Source organism: Schistocerca serialis, chromosome 9, assembly GCF_023864345.2.
Source record: "Schistocerca serialis cubense isolate TAMUIC-IGC-003099 chromosome 9, iqSchSeri2.2, whole genome shotgun sequence".
Classification (NCBI taxonomy): domain Eukaryota; kingdom Metazoa; phylum Arthropoda; class Insecta; order Orthoptera; family Acrididae; genus Schistocerca; species Schistocerca serialis.
Window position 1 is genome coordinate 134,163,996 of NC_064646.1, and position 20,079 is coordinate 134,184,074.

The window sequence follows — 20,079 nt, forward strand, 5'->3', positions numbered from 1 at the left end:
CCCTTCGGGCAGAGAACGTTTTACAAGTGCTTCAACTAGATCTGATTGACCTGCAGTGCGATATCCGCCTGAAAGACCGCTTTCTTACGTGTAAAACTCTGGATGACTTTTACAGTTGTCTTCCACGAGAGAAATATCCTCTTTTGCACAAGCACGCGGCCAAAGTTCTGTCAATGTTTGATTCCACATATATTTATGAGCGCTTTTTCTCTCTGTTAAAGCTTGCTAAAATTAAGAATCGTTCATTACTTGGCGATAAAAATTTGACTAATTCTTTGAGGTTAGCAGTCTCACGGAATATTGTACCAAACCTAGACAAAATCGTTTCTTCGAAAAAGAAACACATATAAAATGTGAACTGTCTTCTTCAACAATGTTGATTGTAGGAATTAAAGAGCTTTATAACATTAATTGTGTTTTTAATAAGTTTTCAGCCTTGGTCAGTTAAAATTATTACGTACAAAACAACAAACTAAGCATCCAATTTCTGAACTCTGAAAAGTGATACAAGAAGCTGTAGCACAAAGTACAACAAAAAATAATTACTTATAAGTACTAACAGTAGGAATGAGACTTTATATCGCTTACATAAAATTATTTCTAAAATAGAATATTTATGACTAGTTCATTTAAGAAACTGATATTTTTTCAGGAGACGCCTATTGCACATACGACGAGTGTGCATGTACAGTACTAGTAGAATCAACCTGTGGGTCATAAAATTACTAAGTTGTTCTTCGATTCTTGTTTCTGATGTTGTTTTCTAAAGCTTTGCGCAGTAATTCTGCCACACGAACACTAGTTGTTACTTCAACAGTAAATGGTTGTCTTGTTTTACGGCTCATGGACCGCTTTTACAGAGGTGCGCTTCCTTTGTTAATTTGTTTGCGTTAGATCTGACCGTGGGACAGTCCAGCGCAGAGCAGTGCTGTTCACTCCCACTCGCTCCGCAGCTCTCTCTCTCTCTCTCTCCCTCTCTCTCTCTCGCTGCTACGCCGACACTAGCGACACACGGTCGCGGACGGGGCGCTGAACTACACTGCCTTGCGCCCCCGGGCGCGATTCTTGGATGAGCCTGTCCTAGAGGCTAGTACTGTTCCTCATACGTCGTACCCTAGTGCCCTCTCCTGCCGTAGTACACACATCAAAAAAGTTTTGCATCACCCCGGTTCCCAGAACTCCTGAAGTAAGATGTTGACTGGTATCAAAGACACAGTCGCTTTGACTGTTCAGAGACGTCAATAAACCCGCCCGAAGATGTAAACAACCATGCATGAGCAGCGCCTATTAGACGGAGGGGGTCCGACACGGCGATCAGTTCCAGTCATTCCACCAGGGAGGTACACGGCTCGTGTTGTCTGTAGTTCAACCATGTCTAGACGGTCAATACCGCGGTTCGATCGCGCCTTTGTGCCAGGAAGGACTCTCAGCGAGGGAAGTGTCCAGGCGTCTCGGAGTGAACCAAAGCGATGTTGTTCTGACATGGAGGAGATACAGAGAGACAGGAACTGTCGACGACATGCCTCGCACAGGTCGCCCAAGGGCTACTACTGCATTGGATGACCGCTACCTACGGATTATGGCTCGGAGGAACCGTGGCAGCAAGACCACTTTGTTGAATAATGCTTTTCGTGCAGCCACAGGACGTCGTGTTACGACTCAAACTGTACGCAATATGTTGCATGATGCGTAACTTCACTCCCGACGTCCATGGTGAGGTCCATCTCCATAACGATGACACCATGCAGCGCGGTACAGATGGGCCCAACAACATGCCGAATTGACCGCTCAGGATTGGCATCACGTTCTCTTCACCGATGAATGTCGCATATGTCTTCAACCAGACAATCGTCGGAGACGTGTTTGGAGGCAATCCGGTCAGGCTAAACGCCTTAGACACACTGTCTAGAGAGTGCAGCAAGCTGGAGGTTCCCTGCTGTTTTGGGTGGCATTATGTGGGGCCGATGTACACCGCTGGTGGTCATGGAAGGCGCCGTAACGGCTGTGAGATACGTGAATGCCATCCTCCGACCGATAGTGCAACCATATCGACACCATATTGGCGAGACATTCGTCTTCACGGACGAAATTTGCGCCCCTATCGTGCACATCTTGTGAGTGACTTCCTTCAGGATAACGACATCGCTCTACTAGAGCAGCCAGCATATTCTCCAGATATGGACCCTATCGAACATGCGTGGGTCAGGATGAAAAAGGCTGTTTATGGACGACGTGACCCACCAACCACTCTGAGAGATCTACGCCCAATCGCCGTTGAGGAGTGGGACAATCTGTACCATCAGTGCCGTGATCAACTTGTGGATAGTGTGCCACGACGAATACAGTCATGCATTAATGCAGGAGGACGTGCTACTGGGTGTTAGAGGTACCGATATGTACAGCAATCTGGACTACCTACCACTTCTGAAAGCCTCGCTGTATTGTAATACAACAAGCAATGTGCGGTTTTCATGAGCAATAGAAAGGGCGGAAATGATGTTTATGTTGATCTCTGTTCCAATTTTCTGTACAGCTTCCGAAACTCTTGGAACCGAGTTGATGCAAAACTTTTTTTGGTGTGTGTATTTGGTAATGTTGTCTCCGATTCACTTCTCTTGCTGACTCACTTTGTAGTGGATGTGATACAGCTTTGAACACAATGGTTCCGCATTCGAATCGAGAGCTTACCGACATTGTCTTTACCTACCGAAAGGCAAATGGCAACGGGCGGTGGGCAGTAACGTTGTATCAAGAGACCTATCCCTACCGACAAAAGCCACGGCATTCAGTGTTTCGCTGTTTGTCTGAGACAGGGTCGTTTCAGGAAGCAGAAAATTATGAAGGAAACACCCGAAATATTCAGACACCAGACTTGGAGGAAAATGTGATTAACACGGAGGAAGGCGACCGCCGTGTCAGTACCAAGCAGTTGGTTCGTCAGTACAGGATAAGCCAGACGACCGTGGGGAACATTCTCCAAGACAATTGTTACTACCGTTATCACTTACAGCGTATGCAGGGCTTACTAGAGACAAACTTCCCACGGGTTGGAGGAGCTTTGTCACTGGTTTCTCCACCAGGCAACCAGGATTACTTGTATAATATATACACATTCAGAGATGAAGCCACCTTTGTGGTATCTTTAACTTTCATGACAGTCATCTGTCGGATGGTATGTAGAACCATCGCCGGCCGCGGTGGCTGTGCGGTTCTAGGCGCTCCAGTCCGGAGCCGCGCTGCTGCTACGGTCGCAGGTTCGAATCCTGCTTCGGGCATGAGTATGTGTGATGTCCTTAGGTTAGTTAGGTTTAAGTAGTTCTAAGTTCTAGGGGACTGATGACCACAGCAGTCGAGTCCCATAGTGCTCAGAGCCATTTGAACCATTTTTTTTTAATGTAGAACCATCATGGTATGGTGACAACGAATCATCAACATCGGCGCAGCTGGAATCTGAGGAATGGGATAATTGGCGACCATATTTTGGGACCAGTCTTTCTTCCACGTCGCCTAAGGGGCAGAACTATCGCCGTTTCTTGTGGGTGGCTTTGGCTCCCCTGGTAGAAGAAGTCCCATTGATGATTCGTAGGGTTATGTGGCTGCTACATGATGATGCTCCAGCCCACTTCACCGATAACGTCTGGATGCATCTTAAACGTCTCTTCCCTTGTCGATGGATCGGACGAGGGAATCCAGTTGCATGGCCTCCTCGTTCACCGGATCTCAACCCGCCGGATTTCTGGTTATGGGGCCATCTCAAAAGTATCGTGTATGCAGGGAGCATTACAGATGTGGAGACAATGGAGGAACGTATTCATGCTGGCTTTGAAACTGTTTGGATGCAGTCTGGCCGATGAACGTGTAAGACTGAAAACGGTACGGCGCGTACACGCATGCTTTGAGGCACAATGAAGCCATTTTCAACATATGTAGTAACTGTGGCTGCATGGTACAGCGCGTATTAGACTACAGAGAAATACATGATTGAATAAATGGTCTTTAGCATGGAAATCATGCGTTTCCGGACGTAAGTTCATTGGGCATTTTTTTGTTCTGTATCCTCTTTAGTTTCTATAAAATCGTTTGAGAAAGACTGCAGGCTGCGCGCCTCGATTCTGTTATCGCTGATTCTGTTATCGGCCTCCCCTTCTGAACAAACTAATGAATTCGCCCAGCGCTTGGGACGAAAACTGCTCACTGCGCATCGACCACAGTAACCTGCAAGAGCTATAAGCAACCTGAAACCTGGATTTGCAGCAATTCCCTGCCAGTTTAGAGAGGGCTGTTCCTGTTGGAAAAAAATCTTTTTTTACGTTGTGAGCTATTGGTGTCCTGTCGTAGTGTTGTGGAGGCGCTGTCTAAACCTTGCCTCAGTGAATGAAAACTTTGACGTTTCATACAGATCTTGCGGTCGTTAAATTGTGTGCAGTTATGGTGTGTGGGGGCAAAAGTTTTTCTACCAGAATAGGGCAAAGGCTGTTCTCAATCTAATTTGTGCGATTCCCGAGTGAGTTCGCGAGTTTAAATTACTATCCTGCTTTTATAATTGGTGTTGCGATACAGGCCGTCACGGCCCTCTTCATATGGGCTATTTTTAAGAGTCCTGAAATTTTCAACTCTTTCCTTGTCGATTGTATAAGTAGTCTTAAGTAAACTTATTGATTAAGCTTTCTGGCCTCTTGTTAATTTGTGAGTTCATGGTTGTCAGTAAACTGCGACATGAGTTTGAGCATGGTGTTAATTTAGACTTCTAGGGGTCTACTGTTTACCGTATCTAACGGCCGTTAATTTTTGGACAACATGGTTGTGGAGAGAAGCAGCGATTAGTATAATTAATTAGTAATTCAAAAACAGTCTTAATCGCATTTATTATTATACCGCCAACCGTTAATTTTTGGACTGCATGGCTGTGGAGAGAAGCAGCGATTAGTATGATTAATCAATAATTCAAAAACAGTCTTAATCGCATTTATTATTATTATTGTTATTATTATTATTATTATTATTATTATTATACAACCAACCGGTTTCAACCCGAGGTAGGGGTCATCCTCTGGGCGTTTACACCATTGGTCGACTGCTAGTGGTGTCACTCCTGTCTGCATAACGGCAGGAAACTGTCTACTAACAACTAACTATAGTTTCCTGTCGTTATGTAGACAGGAGTGACACCACCAGCAGTCGAGCAATGGTGTAAACGCCCAGAAGATGACCCCTACCTCGGGTTGATACCGGTTGGTGGTATAATAATAATAATAATAATAATAAATGCGATTAAGACTGTTTTTGAATAATTGATTAGCGGCCGTTAGCTGCAGGCCAAATTACTCTAATTGCGTATCAGTAGGAACAATTCCCTGAAAATTCCTCCAGAATGTAATTACAATTTTGGTGCTAATTGGCGAAATATGAGGGTTGTCACATTAATATTTATTTACAGCTCGTACAAAACAGATATGTGTTTCAAAGTTTTACTGCCGCGCGGGGTTAGCCGAGCGGTCTTAGGCGCTGCAGTCATGGAGAGTGCGGCTGGTCCCGGCGGAGGTTCGAGTCCTCCCTCGGGCATGGGTGTGTGTGTTTGTCCTTAGAATAATTTAGGTTAAGTAATGTGTAAGCTTAGGGACTGATGACATTAGCAGTTAATCCCATAATATTTCACGCACATTTGAAAGTTTTACTGACCTTCAAAGTAGTCACCAGCATTGTGTATAACCCGTTGACAGCGATGTGGAAGGTGTAGGATACACTTAGCAGTGCCAGTTGTGTTGACAGTTCGATCGGCGCTCTCCATTGCCCGACGAATTTGTAACAGTTTTGAAGCGAATGCCGTGAAGTGTTTCCTTCAGTTTAGAAATCAAGTTGAATTCACGAGGGCTTAAGTCAGGGGAGTGCAGTAGGTGGTATAGCACTTACCAGCCCCATAGCGCTTAGAGCCATTTTTACTGGCGTATGTTAAAAGGTCTTTTGCAGGATTAGGTCTTGTCAATTGAGACTGGCCATTTTACTACCACGCCTCTCTCCGGGTCTTCTAGCGATGTATTGCTCTGTGTGTTAATCGGCCTTTAATTGTGTAACCTAACTTAAGTTTTAGTTTTTTATAGGCTTCGGCAGTGCTCTGCCTGGTCTGGCCGGCTGTTAAATCGCCTCGCCGCGCGGATCTGGCCGTTGTTTCCCAGCCAGTGGCGTCAGCGTCCCACCCGACTGCGACGTCACTGCGGTTTCATACGGATCCTTGGCCAATTGAGACATTTACTTGAGCATTCTGTTGTTGTTGTAACTTATTTAATGTTGCTCGAACAGTCCACAGGTGTGCAACATCAGTTGCTAGCTGCACCAAGAAATGAAAAGTATCACCTCTAAAAGATGTCTGAATGAAGTGGCTTTGCTCTACATACCCATGATTAAAGTTAACAACATTAAATAATATGATTCTTCAGTTTCTCCCGGCGTATTTCTTGCTCGAACAGTCCACGGGTGTACTGCCGACCCACATTGGATAGACAGTGTGCACCACCGAAGATCGTTGCCGAGAACATCAGAGGCACACTCGACTTGGGTGCCCCAAGTCGGCGGTCGCAGAGTACTGTTTGTCCGAAAATCACGAAATGGACTACCAACATACCAGGGGCTTGGCACAGACATCTAAATAGTGGGACAGCGTCGTTAGAGAGGCTATCGAAATTCGTACCAGGGACGGACTCATCAACCGAGATTGCAGCTACAACCTCAGCAGGGCATGGGAACCAGAATTGTGTCTAATTAAAAAGACGCTCAGAAAAGGAAACGAACGGACGACTAGGGCGGACGAGGCAATTACACCGACGCCACCACAGACGTCGACGCCAGCCTCTCAGCGACCGCTGACGCGCTGGCGCGGACCGCGGAGAGAACGCCTCGCGAGGGGAGGGGATTTAGGACGGCCGCCCGCCCTCAGGACCTCAGTTCGTCAGCGCACCTGGCGGCGGAGACATGTCTGATCGCCGAAATATTGTGCCCGTTGGACACTATGGGCCGACAGTACACCCGTGGACGGTTCGAGCAAGAAATACGCCGGGAGAAACTGAAGAATCACATTATTTAATGTTGTTAACTTCAATCATGGGTATTTTTAGCAAGCCACTTCACTCAGACGTCTTTTAGAAGTGATACTTTTCATTTCTTGGTGCACCTAGCAACTGATGTACACGAAAGTTTTTAAGATTCTGAATTTTGTCTGCTTTTACATTTGTGAAATTCGCTAGCGTAACAGCTGTCAATAATTTTGAATCCCAAGCAGAAGCTGCTGCCACGTATGAGAAATAATCCAAACAATTGAGTAAGATATTTTTGCAATACTTCGTCACCGTCACCTCACTGTTCTACTAAGCTGCTATGGTTTTATGTATTGCCACATTTTGCTGTATGTTTGAACCATGAACAATGCTGTTGTTGTTACACACTTGTCAGCCATTGCCAAGTGTGCTGAATACTAATGCGGATTGTTAAGGGGCTCTTGAGCGCCCTATACTTGCAATGTTAAAATAACGCTTATAAATTACATCTTTCCTCACAAAGTATTTGAGGTAGGAAGTTGAACTTTTTACAGATTATTTATTGGAATATGGGCTACAACTTAACACAGGGATTTTACAAAATTTTAGTTCAGTTATTAAAGATGATTTTTTTTCAATTGTAATGAAAATTCACAACATTTTTTTGCAATTTTTTATTTATATATTCAAAAATATACAGTTTTTTGGAAAAAGGCTGTGTTAAATTATGCAGAAGGTACTGTGTAACATTTACTGAAAGTTTGAAACAAATATGTTTGGAAGATCCTTAGAAAACATGTAATTAGTATGAGAAAATAAAAGTTTTGGGAATCGAGCGACAAAGATTGGATTAACTTTTTAGTACATTCCAGGTCCATAGGATGGATTATCTTCATCCTCTGCCAACTCCTCCTCCAGCTTCCTCTTGTTCCTCCTCCTGTATACTCTTGCTTGTATTTCTAAACTCTTTACAGCCCTGTCTGCAGCCCGAAGGCGTTCCTTGTCTAAAGCAAGCATTGCTCGTTGTTGTGTTCGTAGATTTTGCTACCATTTTCTTCAGTTGCAGTTACTGCAACACTGTTCCAAAAGGTGGTCATGTATGAACACTTATCACATTTCAGTTGTATTTCGTTAGAAAGTCCTACGTGCTTTATTATGGAGAGTTCCAGACCAACTTCACTACAATGAATACGTCTTACACAGTTTGAAAAAATTCCTTTGAGAACCGACATATCAAATATTTCATTCACATCCGATTCGCCCATAAAACATTCATAGTTTTCACTCATTGAACCAAGCTTCTTCTGTGAAGTATTTTCTTTCCCACTTTGACTGCTATGGGCAGGTGTACTTGAGAGGTTAGGTTCACTCACTTGGTTATCGTCTTTATTGTTTACAGTAATAACACATACCTTTGGCTTTCCAACATTTCTCCTTTTCTTAAAAGCCTTCAGGGGATTTCTAATAACTTTACTTTTACTCATTATTATACTTCAACAAAACAGAGACTCAAGAAACAGAATTAATTACGAATATTTTCGAGATAACGACAGAGTAAATAAACATTAAACAATCGACAATCACACCAGCGATATATATTGAACCATCACAGGTTAGCCACAACACATACTTTATCTCACATCACTAAAATGTACCTGATGAACACGGACGTTAATAATAACACCATTTGACAGCAGTTTAACAGCGCCACAGTGGGTCACGCCCATGTAGAACACATTTCAAAAGAAATTTAAAAATAGTTGTAGTCTTCGGAATTGAATAAATTATATATCTATTAAAAGGTAATAGTCTGCAGGTTCAGAAAACGCAAGAAAGTAAAAATTGAACTTTTCATGATTTTGAGCCTTTCCGGAGCCCCTTAAAGGAATGCATTGCGTTCTTATGGTGTATCAAAATAAAATCCAATTTCGTCTCATTGGTTGTATTATTTGTTAACTCAGAAATAATCATTTCTAACTCCAAAACTAAGCTTAGCTATGAAATTAATATAAACTGTTGTCTGGAGTAAAGCGTTGTCTGGTTGTTAGCTTATCTTGCCTTATCGTATTGGTCATCTTACCTGTACTTCGAGGAGGTTGTTGCTGGTGTGGTCTTCAGACCGAACACTGGTTTTATGCATTCAGCCGCCCTAGTCTATGCTGCGCATGCCTCTTCACCTCTGAATCCAATTAAAACTGCTTACTGTTTTCATTTCTTGGTCTTCCTCTTTGATTTTTAACCGGAAGCACTTTCATTACAAGATTCACGTTTCCTTGATGCATGAGGATGTGTCCTTATCACTATCAACCGTGCTTTCTTTTAGTCAAGTTGCTCTACAAGTTTCTTCCCCCCCCCCCTCCCCCCTTATTCAGTTCAGTACCTTCTCATTAGTTACTCGATCTATCCATCCAATTTTAGAAATTGTTATGTACTGCCACATATCAAAAGCTTGTTTTCGGTTCTTGCCTGAAATGCTTATGTACACTTTTCACTACCGTACAACGCTACACTCTAATACAAATACCTTCAGAAAATGCTTCCAAACACTTAAGCTGCTATTCGATATTAAAAAATTTCTCTTGATCAGAAACGATTTTTTTGCTGTTGCCAGTCTACCCTTTCAACATTTCTCGTTTGTTTCCTACACAGCTTACTCAATGTACAGACTGTATTCATTTTCAATTACTGCTACTTTTCGCTCTCTGTTCTTTACCCCTGCTACGTTCAGAATTTGAGTGTATTACAATCAACATTGTCAAAACTTTTGTCTACATTTACAATTGCTATAAACGTAGGTTTGCCTTTCTTTAGGGCCAGTATGGCCTCGTGTATTCCTACATTTCTGCGGAACCGAAACTGATCGTCGCTGAGGTCCGCATTCATCTAGTTTTCCATTCTTCTGTCAGTATTTTGCAACCATTGCTTATTAGAATCATAGTTCGGAAATATTCGCACGTGTCAGCTCCTTCGTCTTCCGGATAAGATGACGGAAACAATTTTTTTTCGGCAAGTGCAATTTTTGAGAGCTGACTAGAAAATTCTGCTAAGACTGTAGTTTCCAGACACAAATATTACGATCAGGTTAAATATGCTAGGCTTAAGTTCGTCTACTTACCATGCTTTCATCTGCACTTATTTGCAGATGGAATTATACACGTTACCGTGCTGCTACATTAGCAATCGGAAGTAGTGTATGACATGCGGGAGCTTCTCAGTAATTAAGGTAATGCTAATAAATGAGTTGGTAATAAGGCGAACATTATTTCAGAATGCTAACATCAGGTATTACGGTTGTTCTTTATTTGAAATCGTTTGAGTGCATACATAAATTATTTCACATACATATTTCATGCCTCATTGTACAATTCAAACGTGTTCAGTCGTAAAATTCGTCCACAGTAAACTATTTCCGTGTATTTAAGTGACTTGAGACTGTCAACAAACTCATTATTATTAATATTTGTCTACAAAAAGAAATGTTCCTTACAAAGCAGAACTCTGTAGGACTACAAAAAATGTCCTTAGTCGAAATTAAAGCCGGTGTTTTTTAGCGGTTAACATGCATGAATTCACATTTAACGTCTTTGCTGAACTGCGGTTATGATAAAAGCTCTGCAGATAAACTCTTACTCGTGTCAGTTTGTCTACGCAGTATTCTAGCACTACATACACATTCAATGCTGTCTTGGACAGTCGTTATCTAGTTATGTACACGATGTATGTATTTACAATGTCACTGAATTACACATTTTACCCTGATTTCCGAGGATGCTCTTTTCTGTGGTAGTTGTTACTGTTCTTGCACTTCCAATTTTATATTAATTCTTTTAGAACTACATGTGCAGACGCAATATTTTTTAAAAACGTATTGATAACAGGTCTCGAAAGAAGTTTTCTGCACTCACTTGCGGTCTCTGAATTTCTCCTCGTGGAAAAATATTTGCATACGCAACGTTTGATTTTAAAGATATTTTCCCTTTTGTTCTGCATTCAGAAACCTCAACTCTAGCGTTCGTATGCCTATTATGAAGAACACTTTATACATTAGCGTTTAAGGACATTAGTCCGTTATTGATAAGTTCGGATAGTCGTTGTCATTTTCACTAAACGTATTGAATCGTCTGTGCTCCTGGGGAGATTTACCTGACAAAATATCGTTAATAATGATTATAACATAACCTTAACTTTCTTCCCCGGAGACTCAAGGGAAGACTATTCTCAGTACTTTCAGCGAAAGAGACTGACAGAAGAAAAATATATGGGCCACATAAAGTAAGAAAGAAAATCGTTTTTGTGAAGGGTGGCGTACTATCGGTAAAATGCTAAAATCAGTACTTGGTCTTCAGTGCGGTGCTAGGTAAATTGCAGGAAAATACGAGAAAAGGTCCTGCGGTTCTCGAGTACAGGGTTTGTGATATGATTCAGAGTTTTTTGACATCGAGGAAACGTCTAGGAGTATCGTGACGAGGCGACTTGAACGGGAGCAAACATGTAAAACCTGTTTTATGTAAGATAAGTGGATGACTTTGACGTATGGAAAAGGACGTGGGAAAATGTAGTGCATCTACAAGCAAGACTCTTGTGGAGTAAAGCTCGATTGTTTGTAGATGGCAAAAATTCAGCAGACTCGTGTTGCTAGGCTTGCAACAGACTGGTTCACTCAGTACGAGAGTGGCACGAAGGTGCTCCGGTTTTTGAACTGAAAATAACTGAAAGAAAGACGACGTGCTTTTCAAAATTACTGTTTGATAAGTTAAGCTGGAACGCGGGACTGGCGGCGTTCAAATCGAGATTTAAGCTTTCACTGTTCACTCGCAACTGGGACAGGAAAGGGGGAAATGGCAGTGTTACACAAACCATCCTCCGCCACACACCAGAGAAGAAAGTCAGTCAGCATTGCATTGCCATACAGTTCTGAGCCATGTGGAAAGTCTTACCTCTGTAGCTTATCGGGAAGTTAGTTTACAATCAATTTCAAAATTTGATTGACAACAAAGCGACATAATAAAAACGTGGTAAAAAGAGATAATTACCCTACTTGCCATATGATAAATAGCTCTTTCCGAAGAGCGTATCTAAGTCTACAAGTATAGCTACAGAATTTTCGCCAGCCTTCACCTATTCAGAAAGTGAGAAAAACTCGTATATAGCCCAACAATGTCAGAGTAGGAAAATAAACAAATCAACCACGGTGGTGGCAAATTTATATATGTTTATAACGTAATATGACCTTTTGTTATCTTTCCGCGGTTGCACATGTATGTAGAGAGGATATTATTTTAAATGATTCTTCCGTCTCTTCCTGGTATAACTTCGTACTTATAAACGAAATGCACAAAACTGTGTATGCTCTGTAGGTACGGTTTACAAGACCATCATTAGACTTTAACTGACTATCGTCATAAAAGAGGCTACATTACTGGCCAACAACATTAAATTACATGTCTCACATAAAGAGACGCAAACGTAGAATAAACGTCATTTTTAGCAAAGAGACACATTCAGCTCTTATATAAAATTTTAAATTAAATTGTAACCGTCCCCTGTGCTACCTCTGCTGTTGCTTCCAATGTGTGGTGTAACTGGTGCACTCTTCCATACTTTGGACAGCCGTCACAAAGTGTAACCAAGTTACTGAAATCTTGCAGCTTCAAGATTCCCAACTATGTGAGGAACATCAAAGCCAAATACATTTTCAATAATAAAGATAATATCCATTTAATCATCAACAGTGATGTACATAAAATCACTTGTACGCACTGTGTTAAGTTTTATATTAGTCAGTCATGCAGAGATATAGCAACTATTCTTGCTGAACATGAATACAACTGGAGGTTACAGGATTCTACTGCACATTTGCTTAGTACATACTGACTGACGGCCACACATCTCAGCTACAGTGCCATTTTCTCCACTTAGAAGACAAAGGGCAAAAACTTTTGGTAGCCCTGGAAATCAATAAAAGTCCTTATTTAATATTAAATTAACACGCACAGATCGGTAATTCCAATCTCCTAAACTTCTATTACGCCTCAAATTTCTTCAGTTCTTCTCACATTGGCAGTTCCATTCTATTCCTCCACTTCTTCCTACATTTATTTAATTGTGATTGTTTATGTGCTCCATATGTTCTGTTGTTTTGTTGCATATACATTTCCCTTAGAATAAGAGATGTTGTTCACAACACTGATACGCAGTTCTATTTTCTGTTAAAATTGTCAGTCGTATCTTTTATTGTGTCTGTGCGTCAAATTTCATATGTAATACCCTCTTACAGCTATTCAACAATACTCTTGAATTAATTTTATTATGTTTGTCAATTTAATTTAACTTTTTATATATGCTACTAGCTTGTTTTGCCACAGTTACATACACACACACACACACACATAATCTCTATGTTTCGTGTTAGAGTTTCTTTTCTGGTTTGTTTGCTTTATGTGTAGTTAGTGTTTAACGTTTTGAATTTCGTTGCTGTTATATTGTCAGAGACATTTACTCTGTGTTTGCACGTTTCCATTGTAACGTCTTACGAAGTTTATTCAAATGGCTCTGAGCACTATGGGACTTAACATCTGTGGTAATCAGTCCCCCAGAACTTAGAACTACATAAACCTAACCAACCTAAGGACATCACACACATCCATACCCGAGGCAGGATTCGAACCTGCGACCGTAGCAGTCGCGCGGTTCCGGACTGAGCGCCTAGAACCGCTAGACCTACGAAGTTTATTCAACAGTATCGTACTCTCTTTGACGACAATAGTAAGAGTCTGATGATAGCTTGTAAGCTGAAAACCGATGAACGAAATAAATTAATATTGTAGAGCATCCACAACTTTGTGCATTCCATTTTTAACAGAGATTATTAGTTTTTGTCCATTTCAACTACATCTCTAAAATCACTTTCAGCACAGATTGTCTTGTTGAGAACTAAATCTGTAACCTATTTGTACTGTGTAAGCCCATATCTACGAGGTGTGTTTTTTAAGTAAGTGCCGTTTTAAAATTAAAAAAAGAGGTGCTAAGATATCTCAATAATTTTATTTTTACATGAAAGCCTGTACCTTAATCTACGCATTGACGCCATTACAGTCTGATTCTTCCTTGTTTACGTTGTGTACTGAGTGTTTAAGATGTCTCCGATAATCGTGAGTCCCGCCGACTGTGAAGTACGGGCTGTTATAAGAATTCTTAGTGCTAAAGGCCTAAAGGCGATCGATATTCATCGTGAGATCTGTGCAGTTTATGGAGAAAACATTATGAGTGATGGAATGGTAAGAAAGTTGGTGAGAGCATTTAAAGATGGCCGTACAAATGTGCATGATGAACAACGGAGTGGGCGTCCTTCGGTCGTTAATGAAAATTTGGTGCAGGAAGTGGACAATAAGGTGAGAGAAAAAAAGACGCTTTACGATTTCCTCCTTGCGGGATGACTTTCCTAATGTTTCTCGTAGTGTTTTGAATGGCACTGTGACCGAGCACTTGAATTACCGAAAATTGTGCGCACGTTGGGTACCGAAAATGTTGACGGATGTGCACAAAACCAAACGTTTAGACAGTGCATTGACTTTCCTTGAACGGTACCACAACGACGGTGATGATTTCTTAAGCCAAATTGTTACGGGCGTTGAAACATGGGTGATCTACGTCACACCAGAATCAAAGCAACAGTCCATGGAATTTGAGCAAGAGCATCGTTTTGCTGCAAGACAATGCCCGTCCGCATGTCGCGAATCAGACCAAAGATCTCATCACATCTTTTCGATGGGAAACTCGAGACCATCCTCCGTACAGCCCCGAGTTTGCGCCCAGTGACTGCCATCTGTCCCTGCACTTGAAGAAACACCTGGGCGGTCAGCGTCTTCAAGACGATGACGAAGTCAAAACAGTGGTGATGAAGTGGTTAACAAGCTAGGCGGCAGACGTCTATGATGAGGGTATGAAAAAACTGGTACAACGTTATGACAAGCGCCTCAGTATTGACGGAAATTATGTAGAAAAGGTACAGGCTTTCATGTAAAAATAAAATTATTGAGATATCTTAGCACGTCTTTTTTTAATTTCAAAACGGTACTTACTTAAAAAAACACGCCTCGTACATCAAGATATAGTTGAAATTTCGGTGTCAGTGGTTGAACTGGTAAGTATTTATCATAACTATAGTGGTAACTTCTCTGGTTCTTCTTCTTTTTGCTTAAGAACACTGAGGATCCAAATAAAATATACTACCAAATCTCCGCACCATGGAGGATTCGGGTATCATTCACGGAAGTTCTTACTAAAACCTTAAGCACTAAAAGCACCCACATCATATTTCTGTTGTAACCAGCATGCTGCGAAAGTTGGCGAAGCTAGGCTGCCTGATCAGCCTCAGAACTCACCTTGTAGTCACTGAAGGCCATGTAGCTTTTCACAAAGAAGCAACAGCCGGCTTTATTTTAGCGATAAATGAATATAAATTGCAGTTTCACTCATTACATTTTACCTATCAAAAGATGACACTCTTGCTTTCTGCCGTCACCAGGAGGATAATATTGCTTTACGTCTCAAATTTCATGTCGACATACAAAAGAAGAAACAGCATACTATGAAACATACCATGCTCATATAATCAGTAGAGTGCTAACAGCGGGTATATGTGTTCATTACATACTAAGATAAAAATGACCACAATCACAGACTTTGCAGAAATTCCACAGCCACCATGCGATGACACTGATACACCAAGGATACGAAGGTAAGTTTTGTAACAATGTGGAATGGAGTTTTATAAAATAATGGCTGTTCCAACAATATTATGTGGTAGTTAATACTAAGAGAACCGCATTCGTATTGGGCGCTTCAGTCTGGAACCGCGCAACCTCTACGGTCGCAGGTTCGAATCCTGCCTCGGGCATGGACGTGTGGGATGTCCTTACATTAGTCAGGTTTAAGTAATTCTAAGTTCTAGGGAACTGATGACCTCAATGTTGAGTCCCATAGTGCTCAGAGCCATCTGAACCAAGAACCGCATTCAGGTATATTAACCGAGACACTTGAGAACGAGAGAAAATGACTAGGGTTTAATGCCTCACAATGCATCGAAATGTTGCTGGACCAGGTACTCCTTTCGCGAAGAGCTTCCTGACATCTACCCGCTTCGGTCAACGTGTAGTTCTGAGGAACAACGTCGTGCTGGCTGCATTGTCCAGATCGTTCTTCCACTGGATAGAAGCGACGTCTTTGTCTCTGACCATACCGACGCAATCCAGCGCGGAAGTGTGCAATGAAAAACTGCTTTAAGTTGTAGTTATTGCTGCATGAATATTGTGGTTTCACGTAACGGTTTCAGCAGCGCTGTTTAAAAAAAGTCAATAACTGGAGTGTTTCCCCGGAAGTAAAGTGTTTATTGTAACTGCAAACATTCTGAGCAGGAATCTTCATATGGATCGAAACAGTCGCATTATGATTCTAGTTCATAGTAAAAGATCAGTTTATTTTTCATTCCAGTTACATATGTGTATAACTATGTGTACTGTAACCAAACTGTATGCGATAGAAAAACATCTAATGACCCGTCTGCAATTGAGTGAGGGGTCAGCATATCGTGTAAAACTGAGCAGACTATCAGGAAAGATATGACTGAAAGGAGACTGTAAACCGTCATCAATCTGGCTCTAAGTTGTCGCATAATTCCATGGCAACCACTGTTTCTTCAGATTCTAATAAGTTGGCCCTGTAATTCCATAACATAGATCTAAGCCACATGATTATCTTAATAGTTACGAGATTTACCGATCTAGTGAGTCACATGCCTGACTCGAACTCCACAACAATTGTTTCTCAAGACTTTCTTCGATTTACTATAAGAAGAAGATTTACAACAATTCTGAGTGCACCCATTTTCACGCAGCATGATTCGTCAGTAGTCTATCCTATGCTCATTGCTCCACTTCATCCACCACCGATAGAGTTCGATGTCGCATCTGGGAGGGTCACCAGAGCGCCTCTGAGCGTCCTTGCCGAACAGAGCTCCCGTCGGGGGAATCCCCACGTAACGTCACTGCGCGGGGAACCTGTTATCGTCGAGAATGACCCGGCAGCAGTCCAGCGCATGCTAATGTCTCCATTTCATGCACCAATAACGGAATGCGACGGCACACATTGGAGTAGCACATCGCCCCGTGCGTCACTGTTCACATCTGGGGAATCCCCACGTACCGCCGCTGCACTGGGAATCCCCACATGCCGCAGACAGCGCCCGGCACCTATTGGCCCAGGAAGGGTCCCCCAGGCCGGATGGGCGCCGGTCACACGAGTGGTGGGGGCGGCGGCGGCAGGGGAAGAGACTGCTGGTGCTGGTGGTGGGGGAGGGGCAGCTGCGGGGGCGGTGGGGGCGGCGAGAGGCGGCCGCCGTGCCCCACGATGTCGATCTCGTCCTCGCTGTCGTCGGACGAGCACACAGACGAGCTGAGCGTGGGCGTGCCGTGCTGCGGCACCTGCGGCTGCGACTGTGCCTGCAGGTGGTGCTGGTGCGACGGCTGGGGCGCCGTCGCCGTCGACGGCCGCGACGAGAAGTCGACGGGCCCGTCTGCAACAGAGGGAGCGTGCTCAGCGTGTCGTGCGAAGCAGCACAACTGAGAGCAGACACTCTATGGAAAAGAACTTAGCTTGTTGTGGTGTATCTCACCTTGCCCCCACCCCCACCCTGTCCTCTAAAGAAGTGAAACCCAATAAAGGTGATGCAATGACTGCCATCATCTACTGGACTCTTACAGCTTACTGCCGACAAAAATAGGAAAGCCGAACACACGAAATACAAACAAGTCTCACACGATTCCATACAGCGATGGCCGATTTTGTAACGAAACTGACATATCTGATGGCGCCTTTTGCATGTTACAGATACGCTGACGCTGCACGTGTCCCAGGAGGCATCGTCGGTAATATCCGTCTACTAACATTTCCAAGCACCCACACGTGAACTGTCGCCACTGGCACAAATCCTCTAGCAGGCCTGCCGTATGTCCCAACTATCGCAGAGATTTCTTCCCATGACGCTTCCACTCCCCCCCCCCCCCCTCTCTCTCTCTCTCTCTGCCCTTAAAAACAGCTACCCTTCAATCGGTTTCCTGTCTACAACCTCTCGATGGGATCATATTAGTGGGTGAACGCACGGATCGTATGGAAAACGCCACGGCCCCACGTCCTGTGACTCCTCGATTAATGTAGTAACCCTTTTTTTTTTTGCAGAGGTGGCACTATAACTTTTTGTGCTAGTCACCAAGGAAGTGCGGGAAGTTCTTTGCAAAAAATTAGACTCGATCCTCCTTAAAGGACTATCAGTTTGAATATCAATTAATCAAACCTTATCGGAAGAATGTAGATCAAAATGGAGGACAGTAGCACAATTATAAGAATGGGAAGAGCCAAAATTTGACTCGTTAATAGAATTGTAGTCTACATTTGACATTGAGAAGAAAACAGAAATATTAAGTACTGAATTGGAAGGAACGAGTACACTAGTGTTCAGTATCAGATTTCACATGCGATCAAGCATCAGTTAAAATTAAGACTATAAAATGATATCAGGGAAGACGCTACAGGTTTGAGACGACCGTGCGAGAGATATACTAGCAACGACGAGCTAAGAGTGGAGCATGATGGCGTCTTAAGTACCCAACTTGAGTAATTTTGAAGTGTATACGCTCGGTGTAGCGAAAAAATTAAATTATTTAACAAAGCAAACCCTTATAAAACTTCCTGGCAGATTAAAACTGTGTGCCGGACCGATACTCGAAGTCGGGACCTTTGCCTTACGCGGGCAAGTGCTCTACCAACTGAGATTCCCAAGCACGACTCACGGCCTGTAATCACAGATTTATTTCTGCCAGTATCGCGTCTCCTACCTTCCAAACTTTACAGAAGCTCTCCTGCGAACCTTCCAGAGCTAGCACTCCTGAAAGAAAGGGTATTGCGGAGACATGGCTTAACCACAGCCTGGGGGATGTTTCCAGAATGAGAAAATTTAATTCTGGAAGCATCCCCCAGGCTGTGGCTAAGCCATGTCTCCGCAACATCTTTCTTTCAGGAGTGCTAGTTCTGCAATGTTCGCAGGAGAGCTTCTGTGAAGTTTGGAAAGTAGGAGACGAGGTACTGGTAGAAGTACAGCTTTGAGGACAGGGTGAGAGTCGTGCTTGGGTAGCTCAGTTGGTAGAGCACTTGCCCGCGAAAGGCAAAGGTCCCGAGTTCGAGTCTCGCTTCGGGACACAGTTTCAATCTGTCAGGAAGTTTCATATCAACGCACATTCCGCTGCAGAGTGAAATTCTCATTCTGGAAACCATTATAGTTTGTTTATAGTCACAATGAGCCTTATCTTTAGCCATGGCAGTGTACTTTCTGTACGTGAAGAAATTTATGTAAAATAATAGATTTTGATAAATTAGTCTACGTGTTGAAGTACCACACAGCACGTCTAAGGAGTCGTTTTATTGTCGTGTTAGCAAGGAAACTCAGTGAGGAGAAAGACTGTAACTTTTAAACGTACTATTCAGATCTCAAACTTTCACGACGTCATGTAACAAATATAATAAAAATGCGAATAGGACGTAGGTGTTGCCTTGGACGTTTCCACTTAATCTCAATATTACGAAAAACATCCTCCACAACTAACTGACGTAAATCAATAACTACTCAGATGTTTCCACTACGGGAGCCAGTAGGTGAAACTCGGCAAGGCAGCAGTCAGACTGGAAATTCCAATATCCACAAGCATCAAGAATCTTGCCCGACAGCCGAATACTCCTCGTTAAATTCCAAGATGAGAAGACGCCAAGCCACATTAATCGCATCATCTGTTGACTCCACATACGCACACCACTCTAGTTGATCCCAGAACAAGAAACCATCTGCACTCATTGAATTATAAAGTGGTTTATAGACGTAATGTTAATCCCTAGTTTGTATTAGTAGCTTGTCTCTAGCCCCATAAATTTCACAACGAGTATCACACAACTGTCAATAATTATCATCAGCGCAAGGCTATTACATTACATGTGAAAGAAAAAA

General features: G+C 42.7%; 1 protein-coding gene across 1 annotated transcript in view; it reads right to left on the reverse strand.

The window, feature by feature from the left end:
- Positions 1-16,676: 16,676 nt before the first annotated feature.
- Positions 16,677-20,079, reverse strand: part of LOC126419416 (brain-specific homeobox protein homolog) — a 129,311-nt gene continuing 125,908 nt past the window's right edge. Inside the window, exons 5-6 of the mRNA XM_050086605.1 lie at positions 17,550-17,601; positions 16,677-16,746 (exon numbers count right to left, since the gene is read on the reverse strand). Of these exons, the coding sequence (XP_049942562.1) occupies positions 16,677-16,746; positions 17,550-17,601 (122 nt within the window). The remainder of the gene's footprint in view (positions 16,747-17,549; positions 17,602-20,079) is intronic.